Source organism: Hypanus sabinus, chromosome 4 (genome assembly GCF_030144855.1).
Source record: "Hypanus sabinus isolate sHypSab1 chromosome 4, sHypSab1.hap1, whole genome shotgun sequence".
Lineage (NCBI taxonomy): Eukaryota > Metazoa > Chordata > Chondrichthyes > Myliobatiformes > Dasyatidae > Hypanus > Hypanus sabinus.
In genome coordinates this window covers 58,837,021-58,853,230 of record NC_082709.1, presented here as the reverse complement: position 1 = coordinate 58,853,230, position 16,210 = coordinate 58,837,021, and the positions used below count along the sequence as shown (strand labels likewise).

General features: G+C 41.4%; 1 protein-coding gene across 5 annotated transcripts in view; it reads right to left on the bottom strand.

Moving 5' to 3' along the window:
• agap1 (ArfGAP with GTPase domain, ankyrin repeat and PH domain 1) overlaps positions 1-16,210 on the bottom strand; it is a 649,558-nt gene that overhangs the window by 183,788 nt on the left and 449,560 nt on the right. For all 5 annotated transcript variants that reach the window (XR_009511654.1, XR_009511655.1, XM_059967178.1 and 2 more), the window contains exon 12: positions 7,800-7,961. Coding sequence is in view for 3 of the 5 variants with exons in the window: in XM_059967178.1 (XP_059823161.1) it covers positions 7,800-7,961 (162 nt within the window). In the remaining 2 variants the exon portion in view is untranslated. The remainder of the gene's footprint in view (positions 1-7,799; positions 7,962-16,210) is intronic.

Genomic DNA, 16,210 nt, shown 5'->3' with positions numbered 1-16,210 from the left:
ATCCACTAGGTAAAGGCTTAATATCAATCATCCGAGATAAACTAGCAGCCTTACAACGGGCCCCCATGGATAAAATCAAAATGGCCTGGGAGCAGGATTTAAATATCTCCTTATCTGAGGAGAGCTGGGATTCAGTTCTCAAATCGGTTAACTCAACCTCTCTTTGTGCTCGCCACTGCCTAATACAGTTTAAGATTGCTCATAGAGCCCATTTGTCTAAATCTAAACTATCTCGATTCTACCCTAGCGTTAGTCCGCTCTGTGATAAATGCAAGAGGGGCGTGGCCTCTCTCATCCATATGTACTGGTTCCGTCCTAGCTTGGAGAAATTCTGGAAAGATGTCTTCACTATGTTATCGTGTATTCTGAATCAGCACCTAGAACCAAACCCCTTAATTGCTCTGTTCGGTTTTTGGGGCGAGACAGATTTATGTCTGGGTCCGACCAAATGCCGAATATTATCCTTTGCCTCTCTCCTGGCTAGACGCTTGATCCTTCTCAGATGGAGAGATGTTGCCCCGCCCACTCATGCTCAATGGCTTAACGACATCATGGCCTGTTTGGACCTCGAAAAAATTCATTATTCAGTTCTCAATTCGGATCTAAAGTTCCATAAGGTCTGGGGACCTTTTATCGAGTACTTTCATAACCTTCCTCTTGACTAGGGTTTTTTTTTCTTTTCGGTCCCTTGCTTTCAGCTCCTTTTTTTTTCTGGTAGAAGGCATTATTACCCTCTGTTGCTGAGTGTATTCACAGTCTGGGAGTTTGGCTGTCCTGACTTATACTCTCTATATTGTGTTGTGGTTGGTCCGGAGTTGCTGTTGTTTTTCCTTGTGTTGTGGGGCTTGGGGAGGACACTAAGCTTACTTGTCTTTAATTCAGGTGCTTTTTTTTTTGCTAAATTCTCTTCCTTTGTAGCATATTGTTATTGTATGCTTAATTTTGCACTGTTTTAATGTTCCTCATTGGGATTTGGGGTTTTTAATTTGTAAAATGTTTTGAAAAGCTAATAAATTTAAAAAAAAACAGAAGAATGTGAGGTGAGCTCATTGAAATATCTGACAGAGCAGGAGGGGGTCTCAGAGCGGAGGGTCATAATCTGAAATTCTTGTTTAGCTATTTAGGGCAATAAAAGAGAAATTTCTTTACTCAGAGAAATTTTGAATTTGAACCTTTGAAATGTTCAACCCAAGAGAATGTAGAAGCTCTGCCATAAACAGTATTCAGAAAAGAGATCAATAACACTGGACAACAAAGATTTTGTTTCCTGAATACTTTTGAGTGTATCTTATGGACTTTGGGCTGCTGATCATGAAAATCACCATGAAATGTCCTTATTATGTACCTTTTTTTGTATCACCTATATCTGTCATTCAATTCATAATTCAAGTCAATTAAAATGTTGCCCACAATGTAAGCTGAAAAGTTTTCTATCTTCTCTAGGTATGTCTGGGCATACTTAGGCAGGACAGATACTGCATGGCAGGACAGGTTATAGAAAGGCATCACCCACACATTGTTCTGTGCATTGCATTTACATGCATTCGGTTTACAATCACATTGATGCACATGCTCTTCGTGCATAGCATGTTGTATGTACTCATTATAATAAAGCAATTGTATTTTCGAGAGTATTTGTGATAGCAAAGTGTCTTGCCAATGATGCAACAGCCACAATACTTTCTTTTATATTTGTGGTTAGTATACACTTAAATCTTAAAGATGAAGCATGACTCCTCTTATTAAGAAAGGCTATGAACTCTACTTTTGGTGTAAAATTGGTGACCAAGACAAAGCCTGGACTCCTCACAGTTGTTGCATTCCCATTTAGACTTCTTTCCTGCAAATCCAGGTGCTGTTGGTGACAAGCATGGTGAAAGGCGTCACTGGACATTGGGGTCAAGGAGAAGCAGTATCAGGGCAACTGGAATCCATCAATGCTGGCTGATTACTGTTGGGACACTTAAGCAAGAAGCCTCAGACATTGAGTACAAATGAAAATCATCAACAAAACATTTTTAGCTTAGGTAAACTATTGCAAAGTGTCAACACTTATGTAATTAAATGAATTATATTCAATTTCTTGCTTCTCCAAATTCCTATGTGATACAAGTAGTCTGAAATTATATTCATGTTCAGTTTCAAGCGGACTATCATAGCCAAACGAAACATTCTGAGGAAGCAACACCTCTGAGGAAATTTGTCCAGTGTAATTTTCTGAATAAGAGGGGAACCAAAAGGCAGACTGGGGTGGTTGGGGAACAGGCTAGGTACAAATGTTAAGGTAGATCAGCCATGATCTTGGTGAATGAGAGGCTGACTGCCCCACTGCTTCCAGCTTTTATGTTCTAATGTAGCGCACTTTACAGAATGCAGTAAGGCCATAGATAATTCTGGCATGATGCTAACTGCAGACACAATACCAAGACTACAAAAGCAAGTGAGAGACTGAGTTTACTGCAGTGAAATTTCTTAGGCTCAAGTATGATGGAATATGTCCCACAGGCCTAAATTAGTGCAGCTCCAACAACACTGCACAGACTCAAAACCCAACCCCAAGATAAAGCAGCTTGAGTGACTAGTACCAAATCCATTACCTACTCATGCCCACCAGCACAACTGCCTCAGTGCACCTCCACAACATACACTGCAATAACTCTGACCTTCGTGATCTAGAAGGGCAGTAAGCCCATGGGATCACAACTCCCAAAGGTCTTCTCCTCTCTTGCAAATATATCACTGCCCCTTCATCATGGATGGGTCTAGGCTGGGGGTCGGCAACCCGCGGCTCTGGAGCCGCATGCGGCTCTTTCATCTCTGTGCTGCGGCTCCCTGTGGCTTTGGAAAATAAATCGTCAGTATTTAATTAAAATGTATTTTATGTTAGTTTGTCAGTTTTTGAAATGTAATTCTAAATTTGAAGATTATGGTGATCTTGTACAATCTAAATAAAACGTTGTGCCGACCCATTTCCTGGCACATCAGAACCGGCTCACAATTAGCCAGCGTTCAGGCTAAGGGAGATAGCCTACGGGGTTTGTGAGTAAGTGTCTTTTGGAGCATCCACGCCCATTGGGGTTGGGTTGAGGGAGGCTTAAAAGCAAGGCTGTTTAGTTCGAATAAAGTTATCTTTGACTGCATTTTACTGACTGCGTGTAGCATACCGCTACGATGTGTTTTTATCGCTGGCTGTCCAGAGGGGAGGTGCTGAAACGCTTTGTCGCGTGTCTGGAAGAAGTGAAAACTTTCCTGGGCAGCAAAGGGCTCACCTTTCCTGAGCTGGAACAGCCAAAGTAGCTGGAAAATCTACACTTCATGGTAGACATGACAGCGCACCTGAACACAGCTCTTCAGGGGAAAGGACGTACAGCCCTACACATGTTGGAGGATGTTTTGGCATTCGAGCGCAAGTTGACAGTGCTTGCCAGAGATTTACAGAAAGGCACATTGTCTCACTTCCCCAATTTGAGAGAGTTCAAACAAGGTCATGACATGATAAATTCGGAGTATTTACATTCTGCAATCATCGCAATGCAAACATCGTTTGGGAAACACTTCTGTGAGTTCAGAGAGGAAAAAAACACATTATCCTTCCCGGTCACTCCCCTAAGCATCGATCCATCCCTATTGAATACGACTGCATTGGCAGGTGTGAGTCAACCTGATCTTGAGATGGAACTGGCCGATATAGCCGACAAAGACATATGGGTGTCCAAGTTTAGACGCTTGACAGCAGACCTTGAAGATGTTGCCCGTCAGAAGGCCGTTCTTGCTCAGAATCACAAATGGAGTGATATTGAAAACCTCCCCAAACCAGACAAACTTGTGTTCGAAACATGTAATGCTATCCCTGACATTTATGTAAACATTAAAAAGTATGCGCTTGGAGTCCTGTCGATCTTTGGATCCACATATGTGAGCAGGTGTTCTCCAACATGAACTTTATTAAAAACAAACATCGCGCACGCCTCACAGATGACAGCTTGCGATCCTGTGTAAAGATGAAGGTGACGTCCTACAGCCCTAATGTGCAGACGCTGTGCGCTGAGGTCCAGGAGCAGAAATCCCATTAACCAAGTATGATAAATATTTTAATTGCCTATTATTTTACGTATATTCATATTTTTTCATTGTTCAGTGAAATAGTCCTTTTATTTTTCAGGTTGACAGCTGGCTGACGTTATTTTTGGTTTGCTGCTGGTGGAAAATTTAAGTTTGGCGTTTTTCATAAATACAAGAAGGACTCAAATAGACATTGAGTATTTTACTTAAGAGTAACCTTCAACCCAACGTCTTTTTTTCAGAGTTCAAAATGTTTTTGTTGCATGCAGAAATGTAATTTCGTTTTCTCTGCAGGAGTTCATCGATTTCATAAATGCAACACATTATAGTTTGCAAAAAAAACGTTGTATGCAGTGTTATTTCATTTTAAATGTCAAACGGGTTTTGTGGCTCCCAGTGTTTTCTTTTCTGTGGGAAACGGGTCCCAAATGGCTCTTTCAGTGGTAAAGGTTGCTGACCCCTGGTCTAGGCATTGAAACTACTGAAGGTACCTTCACCAGAAGGATTGCGATGGCAGCTAACATCATATTCTCAAAAGCAAACAGGAATGTTCAAAGTAAATGATGATTAATTTCTGCAAATGAACACAAAATTGAGCACTCCAATGATTCTAGGCCCACAATACTGATGCTCAGTAGTGATTTTGATCAATTCTGATATGATGTATGCTTTCCAGCTGCAGGAACATTGAAACAGACGTGGGTTACTCAGCCATATATACTGGCTGTATTGTCCAGTAAGATAAAAGCTATCATTCAGTACATCTGCAGACCTACATCCCAGTATCATTTCGATTTTGACCCCCATTATTCCAAGAAGGTCCAATATATACTGGACAACAGCACCTCATTTTCTAATTGGCCACATTGTTGCTTTTGGACTCAGTACTGAATTCAATCATTTCAGATAACCATTTTCTTCACCTTTCTTCAATGGAGATTGCTGAGGATTTCAGTTTTAATTGTTCCTTTTACTTCTTCACCAAATGGCAAAATATAAAGTCTCTGCTACCTTGATTTGAACCCTATCACATTCCCTCTGCTCTCTCTACTCCTCCCCACACAACTGTGGTTTGCACAAAGCTTTACAGCACTGGCTGTAAGACTGGGGCTTGATTCTTGCTGCCACCTGTAAGGAGCTTGTACATTCTCCTGATGGTTGCTTGGTTGCTCCGCATTCCAAAGGTGTATGGGTTAGGATTAGTGAGTTGTGGGCATGTTATGTTGGGGTCAGAAATCTGGTGATACTTGCAGGCTACCCAGTACAATCCTCACTGATTTGATTTGATTTGGCACAAATGACACATTACACTGCATGTTTCAATGACCTGTCACAACTATGGTGAAGAAAATACAGCCGTCAATTTGCAAAGAAGTTCCCCCATATGATCTTTTTTTCCCAGTTATGATGACTGTGGGATGTGTTTTGGCTAGAACTGAGGGGAATGATTCTATCATTCTTAGAACTAGTGTCCTGGGGTCCTTGGTGTCCGGCTGAGAGAGGATACGGGTAAGTGAAGCAGAAATTGTGCAGGCTCTGAAATATCTGAGTAAGCAGCTACTTCATGAGTGAAATGTAGTAATTATATGAAAATTAATTATTCATGGTTGCAAAGTCACCAATAGTGCAAATGACATTGGCAGTTTGTGGATCTGATGATAGATGATGCTGACCCATCAATAATTCTCCAGCTAAATTTGAAACAGCAGAGTGCAACCTCATCCAGGTAGCTGTCAGATTACAATGAGAGGCCCAGAAAGGGTAGGTAAATAAGAAACACTTTCCCATGGCAGAGTTGTATATGACTGGGGGTTGGGGGTGGAGGGATCATGGGTTTCCTCTCAGGAGTAGGTTTGGAAAGGATCCAAGGAAGGAATTCTTTTTCAATCCAAAGAGTATTGTAATCTGGACAATGCCTGATGGGGTGGTGGAGACAGAGACATTTAAGAATCAATAGAACAAGCACTTGAATTACCAAGGATTAGTAAGTGACTGACCATGTGCTGGTAAATGGGTGCTCTGCATAGACGTGGTGGGCCAAAGGGCCTGCATTTGCATGACAATGAAAATTACTTCAATGGCCCTGGTTGATGACAGTAGGAGTAAGTGAAACTTATTCGCCCTGTCAGTGCTCAGTTTAGACTCCACCAGTTACTCAGCTCTTGATCTTGCAGCAAATTCAGTCCAGTTATGAACAAATGCAGAATCCTGGTGTGCGGTGAATGTGGTTGCTCCTGAAATCAGGGCTGCATCTGACTATGACGATAAACAGCCCTGGAAGTCCTTGGCAATGGGAAAATGAGGAGAAAACTTCCAACATGGTTACCATCGCCAGCACCGAGGAAGACAGCTGTGGTGTTTGGGAAACAATCAACAATCTAGGTTATCACCAGGAGTCTTCGGGGCACAATCCTTGGACTACTTGTCTTCAGCTGCCTCAATAATGACCTCCCACCCATCATAAGGAATTAAAACACAGGAGAAAGGCATTTGGCTGACGATGCTGGGTCCTAGTACAATCCCATCAGCCCCATTCCTTCTGTCTTCCCTCACAGCCCTGCAAACTATTCTCTCACGTATTTAATCATTTTGAAACTTTGGATTTAATTGATGTACAGTGAATTCCTGTTCATAACTACTCTGCTTGAAAATGCTGCCTTTTAGCTCCAGTGACCCAAATTTAATCGTGACTTTCAGTATGATCTGTGATGAGTGTGCAGCATTTTCCCTTTCACTACATGGGATTTCTTCAAGTGTTCCTGTAGTCATCCCAGACATGTGGGTTGGTAGGTTTTTTGTTCCTAATGTATTGATGAGTGGTAGAATCTCCTAGACTTTCTCCTTTGGAAAGACACTATATGCCTTAGTAGATATCCACTCCTAACTACAGGTTTCTGAAATGATAGAAACAATTTCTATTAATAATATTAATTGCAATACTATGTACTGTAACGAGATACTATTTCTCTGAAAAGTGTGAACCATTGAGAAAGCCATAGCCACAGTGTGTTCATTTCCAACTGCATACAGGAACCAGGTAGATCTGCATTGATAGTGGAAACCCCAGTTCTAAACTGATACATATCAAATGATGAGAAATTTGGCAATTTCTTGGTCTTTAATCTCCTGGAAAGTTGTTTAACAATTTCCAATGTTTGAAAAGGTTTTCTGTTATAAAACCAAGAATTTTTCTTCACAAATGCTCTCATTCTGCATTACTACTGGTATTTCTGAGATAGTTAGAAGAACTAGAAGGACTTTTGGAGCAGACAGTTGTAATGTTCAGAGAAGATAAGGAGAAATACAAAGTGAAAACCATTTGCAAAGCCATGAAAGTGACATTTCAGCTGAATTGGATTATCAAAAAGCCAGGCCAGAGATGACCAGCTGAGAGGTGTCTTTCTCAATTAGATCCTAATACAGGTCTGTGTTTTACCATTAATTAAACATTGCAGAATGTCAGAAGGTTCTGGCAGATTAGTTAAAACATTCAGTTCTGAAAAAAAAAAACAAAATCTAGGATACAAAATCACAGAAGGCCTGAACTGATGATCCACAGAAACTCTAAAGTTGATTAATTAAATCTAAACTACGATGCTAGTATTAGTAATGGTGAGCACAAAACTACTAGACTGCCATTCAAACACATCTAGTTCATTATTGTCCTGTCTGGTGAAGAGTAGAATCAAATGAGGGAGACCCATCACAACCTAGATGAAGCTGACTGTCTCACTTACCGCTGCTGATGCCAGAGTTGGCGATGACAGTGGCTTCACTCCACTGATCTGCACTGGACACAGAGTAAGAGCGCTGGTGCATTCCTTCAGGGCGGCTGTTGAAGGACACCAGACTGATTCCACTTGCCATCTGTGATGCAGATCCTGTGGGGGTTACATTACCTGAAGGTGGAAAGAAAGTGCGACAGGTCATTAGAGCACAGAAGTGCCATCGGGTTCAGTATACAGCACACTGGTACAGTTCCTCTTGTTATTAAAAGCAAACTCCTCCATATGGGAGTGGATACAAAACCAGAGGCTTTGCATTTATGTAAACTTTAGTTCATCCAAGCCTCTGCTTTCATTTTGCAATGGACAAATTATCAATATTTTTAATGCTTCTTCAATTCTAATCAATGATGCAGACACATCTTCAGATACTTTGGGCTCAAGATCTGAAATTGCCTTTTTAAACCTCCCCACCTCTCTCTGCTCTTCTAGCACAATAATTATGTTGAGAAATGGAGTGATACAAGTTGGATAAATGAACTTCAAAACATTTTTAAGCTCCTATGGTAAAGATAGTAAGTTTAGGGAACCTTCATTTTTGGGCAGAGGTACAATGGCGCTAGACAACGGCTTCTTTGAGCTCATCTGTGGAAACAGCTTAATTTCTATCTTTAATGTCTCTCTTTTTCCTTTTCAAGGTGGATGGGGTTTTGTCGAAGACTCTGACCTCGAGCTTCACTCAAACTTCACTTCTTTATGATGTTGGTTCCCGTCACCAGGGCTCACTGACCTGTCGTTTTTTGATATCTCAAGGATGTGGCCTAGAGGATGAGTGTGCGTTTGGGGTTCCAAGGCCATGACTCTGAGGATGGATTGATTCTATGCCAGTACCGCCAAATGAAGCATTGCAGGAAAAAACGGATAATTGGGAACAACAGATCAGTTGTCAAAGGACTATCCTTTTCTCTCTCTCTTTCTCTTGTTGGTGGGGAGAGTTTGTTGTTGATTCTTGAGTTGGGGTACTCAGGGAAAAATTAACGATGTGACAGACTCTAACACCGTAAATCAGTGAGTGATTTTTTTGCTGTGTTGTTAGTCAGTGTGCCGCTTTATCAGGGATTGAGAGAGAGCCTGTGGTATGTCAAACTGTTGGGTGAATGAACAGCTTTTGTTGTACTGCAGATCATGGTCTCTTTCAGGGGCTTTGTTATTGCTTGCTTGGTAGGTTGTGGGTGCTGGTGCTAATTACTGAAATAAGTGGGGGTTGGGGAGGGTCGATGCTTTGTAGCTGCGTGTGTGTGGGAGGGGGATGTTGGGGGGGGGGTCTTTGGAACTCTAACATTTTTACTGTCACTCATTTTTGGGGTACCCTTCTGTTTTCACAGATGTCTGCAAAGAACAAAAACTTCAGATGTATATTGCACACATTCTCTGATATTAAATTGAACCATTATAGAGATATTGGAGCCCTGGCTAAGAAAAAAAAAGGAGGCACATAACGTATAGACAGGTAGGAACAAATGAGGTACTTATGGAGTTTAAGAAATGCAAGAGAACACTTAAGGAAATCAGGAGGGCTAAAAGAAGGCATGAGGTTGCCCTAGACAGAGGGGTAAATGTAAGCAAGCTTTTTCCACTGAGGTTGGGTGGGACTACAATAAGAGGTCATAGGTTAAGGACGAAAAGTTAAAAGTTTAAGGGGAGCATTAGGGGAGATTTCTTCACTCAGAGGGTCGTGAGAATGTGGAACTAGCTGCCAGTGCAAGTGGTGCAGCAAAGCTTGATTTCAATGTTTAGGAGATGTTTCAGTAGTTATGTGGATGGTAGGGGTATCGAGGGTTGTGGTCTGGCTGCAGGTCAATGAGAGTAGGCAGCTTAAATAGTTTGGCATGAACTAGATAGGCTGAAGGGCGTTTCTGTGCTGCATTTTTATATGGCTCCACAATCAGGTGAAGGAGAATACTAAGGGATTCAACAGATATGTGGAGAGCAAAAGGATGCAAGGGACAAAATTGGTCCTCTGGAAGATCAGAATGATATTCTATTCATGGAGCCAAAACAGATGGGAAGAACTTAAATGCATTTTTTAAAATCTGTAGTTACTTGGGAGACAGACATCAAGTCTAAAGAAGTGAGGCAAAGCAGCAATGAGGTCATAGACCCTATACAGATTACAGACGAGGAGGTGGTTGATGTTTAGAGGAAAATTAGGATGGATAAATCCCCAGGGCCTGAGAAGGCATTCTCTTTGACCACGTGGGAGGCAAGTGCGGAAATAGTAGGCGCCCCTAGAAGAGATGTTTAAATCATCCTTAGCAAAAGGCTAGGTACCGAAGGATTGGAGGGTAGCTAACGCTGTACCATTGTTTAAGAAGAGTTCTAAAAATAAACTGGGAAATTATAGGCTAGTGACACTGACACCAGTAATGGGAAAGTTATTGGAAGGTACTCTAAGGGACCGGATATATGAGTATTTGGATAGACATAGACTGACCAAGGATAGTCAGCATGGCTTGGTGTGTGGTAGGCTGTGTCGAACCAATCTTATAGAGTTTTTCAAGGTAGTTGCCAGAAACGTTGACAGCAAGGCAGTGGCTGTTGTCTACATGTTGTAAGGCACTTGAGAAGGTCCGCATGGGAGGTTATTCAGGAAGGTTCAGTCATTCAGCATTCAAGATGAGGTAGTAAATTGGATTAGATATTGGCTTTGTAGGAGAAGCCAGAGAGTGACAGTAGAGTCTAACTGGAGGCCTGTGATAAGTGGAGTACCGCATGGACTGGTGCCAGGTCAGTTGTTTGTTATCTATATCAACGGTCTGGATGATAATGTGGTTAGCTGGATCAGCAAATCTGTGGATGACAAGCTGGGTTGTAGTGAACAGCGAGGAAGACTATCAGAGCCTGCAGAGGGATCTGGTCCAGCTGGATGAAATGACAGATGAAGTTTAATGCAGAAAAGTGCAAGGTGTTGTCCTTCGGGAGGACCAACCAGGGTAGGTCTTACACAGTGAACGGTAGGCACTGAAGAGTGCTGTAGAACAAAGGGATCTGGGAATACAGGTCCAAAATTTATTTGAAGTGGCGTCACAGGAAGATAGGATTGTAAAGAAAGCTTTTGGAACAATGGCCTCCATAAATCACAGTATTGAGTACTTGAGAGGGGATGTTATGTTAAGACATTGGTGAAGCCTAATTTGGAGTACTGTGTGCAGTTTTTGACCAGCTACCTACAGGAAAGTGTACAGAAAAAATTACAAGGATGTTGCCAGGACTGGAGGACCTGAATTATAAGGAAAAATTAAATAGGTAAGAACTTTATTCCTTAGAACATAAAATATTGAGGGAAGATTTGATAGAGATACAGAAAATTATGAGGACTATAGATAGGATAAATGCAAGTAGGCTTTTTCCACTGAGGTTGGGTGGGACTGCAATCATAGGGCATGGGTTAAGGGTGGAAGATGAAATGTTTAAGGGGAACATGAGGAGAAACTTTTTCACTCCAAGGGTCTTGAGAGTATGGAATGAGCTGTCAATGTAGGTGGGCTCGATATCAACATTTGAAAGAAGTTTAGATAGGTACATGGATAGTAGGGGTATGGAGGGTAATGCTCTGGGTGCAGGTTGAAGAGAGTAGGCAGTTTAAATAGTTCGGCATGGACTATATGGGTTGAAAAGCTTTTTTCTATCTTTTCTATGAGTTTGTACTCTCTCCGTATAACCACATGGGTTTCCTCAGGATGCTCCAGTTTCCTCACACATTTCAAAAAATTAGTTATGTACATGTGACAAATGAAACTAACCTTTAATCAGAAATAATTACCTTCTTAGTCCTGTCATAAAACACTGGAGCAGAATTAAGCCATTTGGCCGATCAGGTCTGCTCCACCAATCCATTATGGCTGATTTATTATCAACCCCATTCTCCCTGCCTTCTTCCCATAACCTTTGACATTCTTACTAATCAAAAACCTATTAACTTCCACTTTAAATATACTCAATGACTTGGCCTTCAGAGCTGTCTGTGGCAATGAATCCCACAGATACACTACCCACTACCCAAATGAATTCTTCCTTCATCTCTGTTCTAAAGGGATGTCTTTGAATTCTGAAGCTGTGGCCTCTGGTCTTAGACTATCCACCACAGGGAACATCCTCCTCATGTCCACTTCATCTAGGCCTTTAAGTGTGCAATAGGTTTCAATTCTTCTAGACTCCAACATATACAGGCCTAGAGCCATCAAGCATTCCTCATACAACAGGATATCTTACAACAATGTGGGGATCACAGGCATTTAAACGGTTTCCCTCACAATGCTCACATACAATATACCTCACAGTACATCTGGAAAGAGCTGTGACTCAGAAAAGCACCACAAATTCTCCTGCCCCGTAATCCAGCAGCAAAGTTACTCATTACAATGCCTCACTGACAATTCCTGGCTTTCAAGCAAGTTCATAGATCTCAATTTTCTCCTCAGTCTCTGTAGCCCTCTGATATCTCCCTGCCCTTTCAGGAAATAAAAATGTATCACATAGACAGTGCTTTAATTCACCTGCTCAAGCATTAACTTTTAAGACTCAGTGTCTATTTACTCTTCCAAGAACAATCTTAGGTTTAACCAGCATGTAGTTTGAAAATGCCTCATCAGAAAAAAAAATGTATTTTTCAATGTATTTGCATATATTTAGACACAGAAGATATACAATGCAATGGATTAATCTCCTCTTGCCAGTCAATAGACTAATCTAAATTTGTAAATGGCATCTCAATATTTACCACTCTAGTGACTAACTCGAAGGCTGAAATAGCTTAACTAATAGTACAAACGTTTGTAGATGTATCAACCCTCATGTTATCTACAAATGCCGCCTACATAAGAGAGCACTCTGCTGGTTTGTAATGGATTTTAATTTTGAGTAAACCAAGCAAAGCAAGTTAGCTTGCCCCCACCTCTAATTCAAGGGGTGGGGGGGGGGATGTGTGTCACAAAACTAAAGTAGATGAGTCATGAGCCAAGGGCAGAAACACAGAGGAGAAGATTTATCATACGTGCTCCCTCACACACTGAGTTGGCTTACTGCTCTCTTGCTTTTGGTCGAGGAAGTCATGAAATTCACAGATTTCAACTTTTCAAGGGAGATTGGGATTAGGTTGTGACCTGCTGTCTGAATAATGAACTGACCAAGATCAAACCTCAAAATCTCATTAAGTTACTCCACTGATTTTGCTCTCTTGGTTACAGAATCAGACAGCTGTTACAGTACAAGAGACTACTCAGTCTATTGAGCCTGCATCAGCTCCAAGAATTTCATCCAGTCCTAATCCCCACAGTCATGCAAATTATGATTTTTCAATTTGCTCCTCAAAGTCCTGAAGTTCTACCTGCACCACCGTCACAGGAAGTTCCACATCACACCCAACTAAATTTAACAACATCGAGTAACTTGTTTTTGCTGTATCAGAACCAGCAATTTTGGCTGCAAGTTTTTTATTTTGCTGTTTCTCCTTTCTCTCCAAGAGCAAATCCTGACTTGCGGTGCAATCTTGCACTTCTCTCTCACCATCTAACAACTGATCCCCACAGTGACCCCAGCTTCACTATGTCACAGAATATTCCCTTTGAACATTCATCTCTCCCTACTCTCTCCAACTTAAAAATAAATTTCTTCGCCCTTCTTGTTTTACAAAGGGTCTTTACAGCCTGAAACATTTACTCAATGTCTCTACTCACTGAAGCTGCCTGACCTGCTGAGTTATTTCTAGCATTTTCTGTTTTTATGTCAGATTTCCAAGCTGACAAGGAAACTCAAATAACTGTGCAGAAGAGCATCTCTGAACACACAGCACATCCAACTAGAAGTGCATAGTCTACAGCAACAGAAGACCACAAACATATACTCAGTAGCTACTTCCTGTACCTAATAAAGTGGCCACTAAGGGTATGTGCTTTGTCGATGTTAACCTCTTTTGGCCTTTATATTTGCTCTGGTTTTATTTTCAACGCTCCCAAGAAATTCACACACTACTCTCCTAAGTGCAATCTATTTTTAAACCATGACCATCAGTTCAAGATTTTCAGTAACTTCTTAGTATCTACCTTGTCAAGCCCTGTGAGATCCTTATATGTTAAATGGATCAACTCTAACCCTCTTTCACTGAATAAAGGCCAAAGCTCACACACTCAGTGGCCATTTTATTAGGTACAGGAGGTACCTAATTAAGTGGCTACTGGATGTATGTTGGTCGTCTGTTGCTGCTTTAGCCCATCCAATTCAAGGTTCGACATGTTGTGCGTTCAGAGAAGCTCTTCTGCACTATGCTCTACTTGAGTTAGTCACCTTCCTGTCAGCTTGAACCAGTCCCAGTCTAGCCATTTTCCTCCGACCTCTCTCATTAAGAAGGCATTTTTGCCCATAGAACCGCCACTCACTGGATGTTTTTATTTTTCCTACCATTCTCTGCAAGCTCTAGAAACTACTTGCATGAAAATCTCAGACAAGCAGCTTCTGCGATACTCAAACCAACCTACCAACACGTTAGTTTGAATTACTGTATATTTGTGTTGGGAAAAATAATGCAGAGACCTGAGCACCATGATCCAAGCTAATACTGAAGAATGCCACTAGACTGCAAAGAGTATAGAAAAGGTTCACATGGACTGAAGGGCTTGAATTATAAGGAGAGACTGGATAGGCTAGGGCAGAGGCATAGATAAGATGAATGGCCACAGTCCTTTCCCCTTGGTAGGGGTGTCTCTAAAACCAGCGTTAAGATGAGAAAAAAAAGGTTTAAAGAAGATTCAAACCTTTCTCCCCCCACGTAGAGGGTGCTAAGCATATGGAACAAACTGCCGGAGGAAGTGGAAGAGGCAGGTACCATGTTTAAGACATTTAGACATGTACACGAATAGGAGAGATTTGGAGGGATACGAGCTAAATGTAGGTAAATGGGACCAGCTGAGATGGGCAACATGGTTGGCATAGGTGAAGTAGGCCAGTAGACCTGTTGCTGTGCTGTATAACATGACGACTGTCAGAAAAGTTAGACAAAAGATAATCATCCCTTTGATAAACACAAGAGATTCTGCAAATGCTGGAAATCCAAGTAATACACATAAAATGCTGAAGAACATCAGCAGATCAGGCAGCATCTATTGAAAGGAACAAACAATGAACAAGACAGTTTAATCCTTTTGCACAGATGCTGCCTGACCTGCTGAGATCCCCCAGCATTTTGTATGTGTTACTCATGTCAGTGATACTTCTGGGAGTTTATAGCTCACAAATTGTCACAGATGTTTGAAAAGCTCTATAATGAATCGTTAAAAGCTAAACGGAGGTAAATTCCTGTTAAGCAGAGGACAAAGTTAAAAGAATTGTGAAGGTGGAACAAAATATTTTTAGTGAGTCTGGTTTAAATTAGATTGCCGTCAGGCGAACTGTTTCTGAAACAGTCTACCACAGATTTTAAAGGGGTATTAGAGATAAAAAAAAAACACAAGCTTTTAAATAGGATCTACAGTAATGTTAACCCTGTTTCACTCTCCACAGATGCTGCATGAACTGCTGAGAATTACCAGTATTTTCTGTTTCTCACTCCAATTTCTGTCAATCATCAATGGAATCTGGATATGTGTCTTGAAGAAGGTGAGAACTTTGCTACTGCAATCCAACAGTCCTGGCTGATTCTCTACTGCTCAGTACCAAGGAGAATATAAAAGCAAGGATGTAATGCTGAGGCTTTATTAGATACCTCCTGTAGCTAATAAAGTGGCCACTGGGTGTCTGTTCACAGTCTTCCATTGCTTTAGCCCATCCACTTCAAGTATTGATGTGTTGTGCATTCAGAGATGCTCTTCTGTACACCACTGTTGTAACAAATGGTTATTTAGAGTCAATGTCGCTTTCCTGTCAGCTTGAACTAAACTAGCCATTCTCCTCTGATCTCTCTCATTAACAAGGCATCTTTGCCACAGAACCGCCACTCACAGAATGTTTTTGTACCATTTTCTATAAACTCTAGAGACTGGTGTGTGTGAGATTCCAGGAGATCAGTAGTTTCTGAGCTATTCAAACTGTCCCGTCTGGCACCAACAGTCATTCCACAGTCAAAGTGACTTCTATCACATATTTCCCCATTCTGATGTTTGATCTGAACACCAACTGAACCTTCTGAACAGGTCTGCATGCTTTTATGCCTTGAGTTGATGCCACATGATTGGCTGATTAGTTATCTGGATTAAAGAACAGGTGTACCTAATAGAGTGGCCATTGAATGTAGCTGCAAAAATGCAAGTGATTTGGGGTTCTCAACAGATATTACCCCAAATGCAGGAGAAGCTATCTGCTTCCACTGTGCTTACACACTTGTCCTTCCCCCAACCCCTCCAGTATAATGAAGGGGTATGTTCTTCTTATGA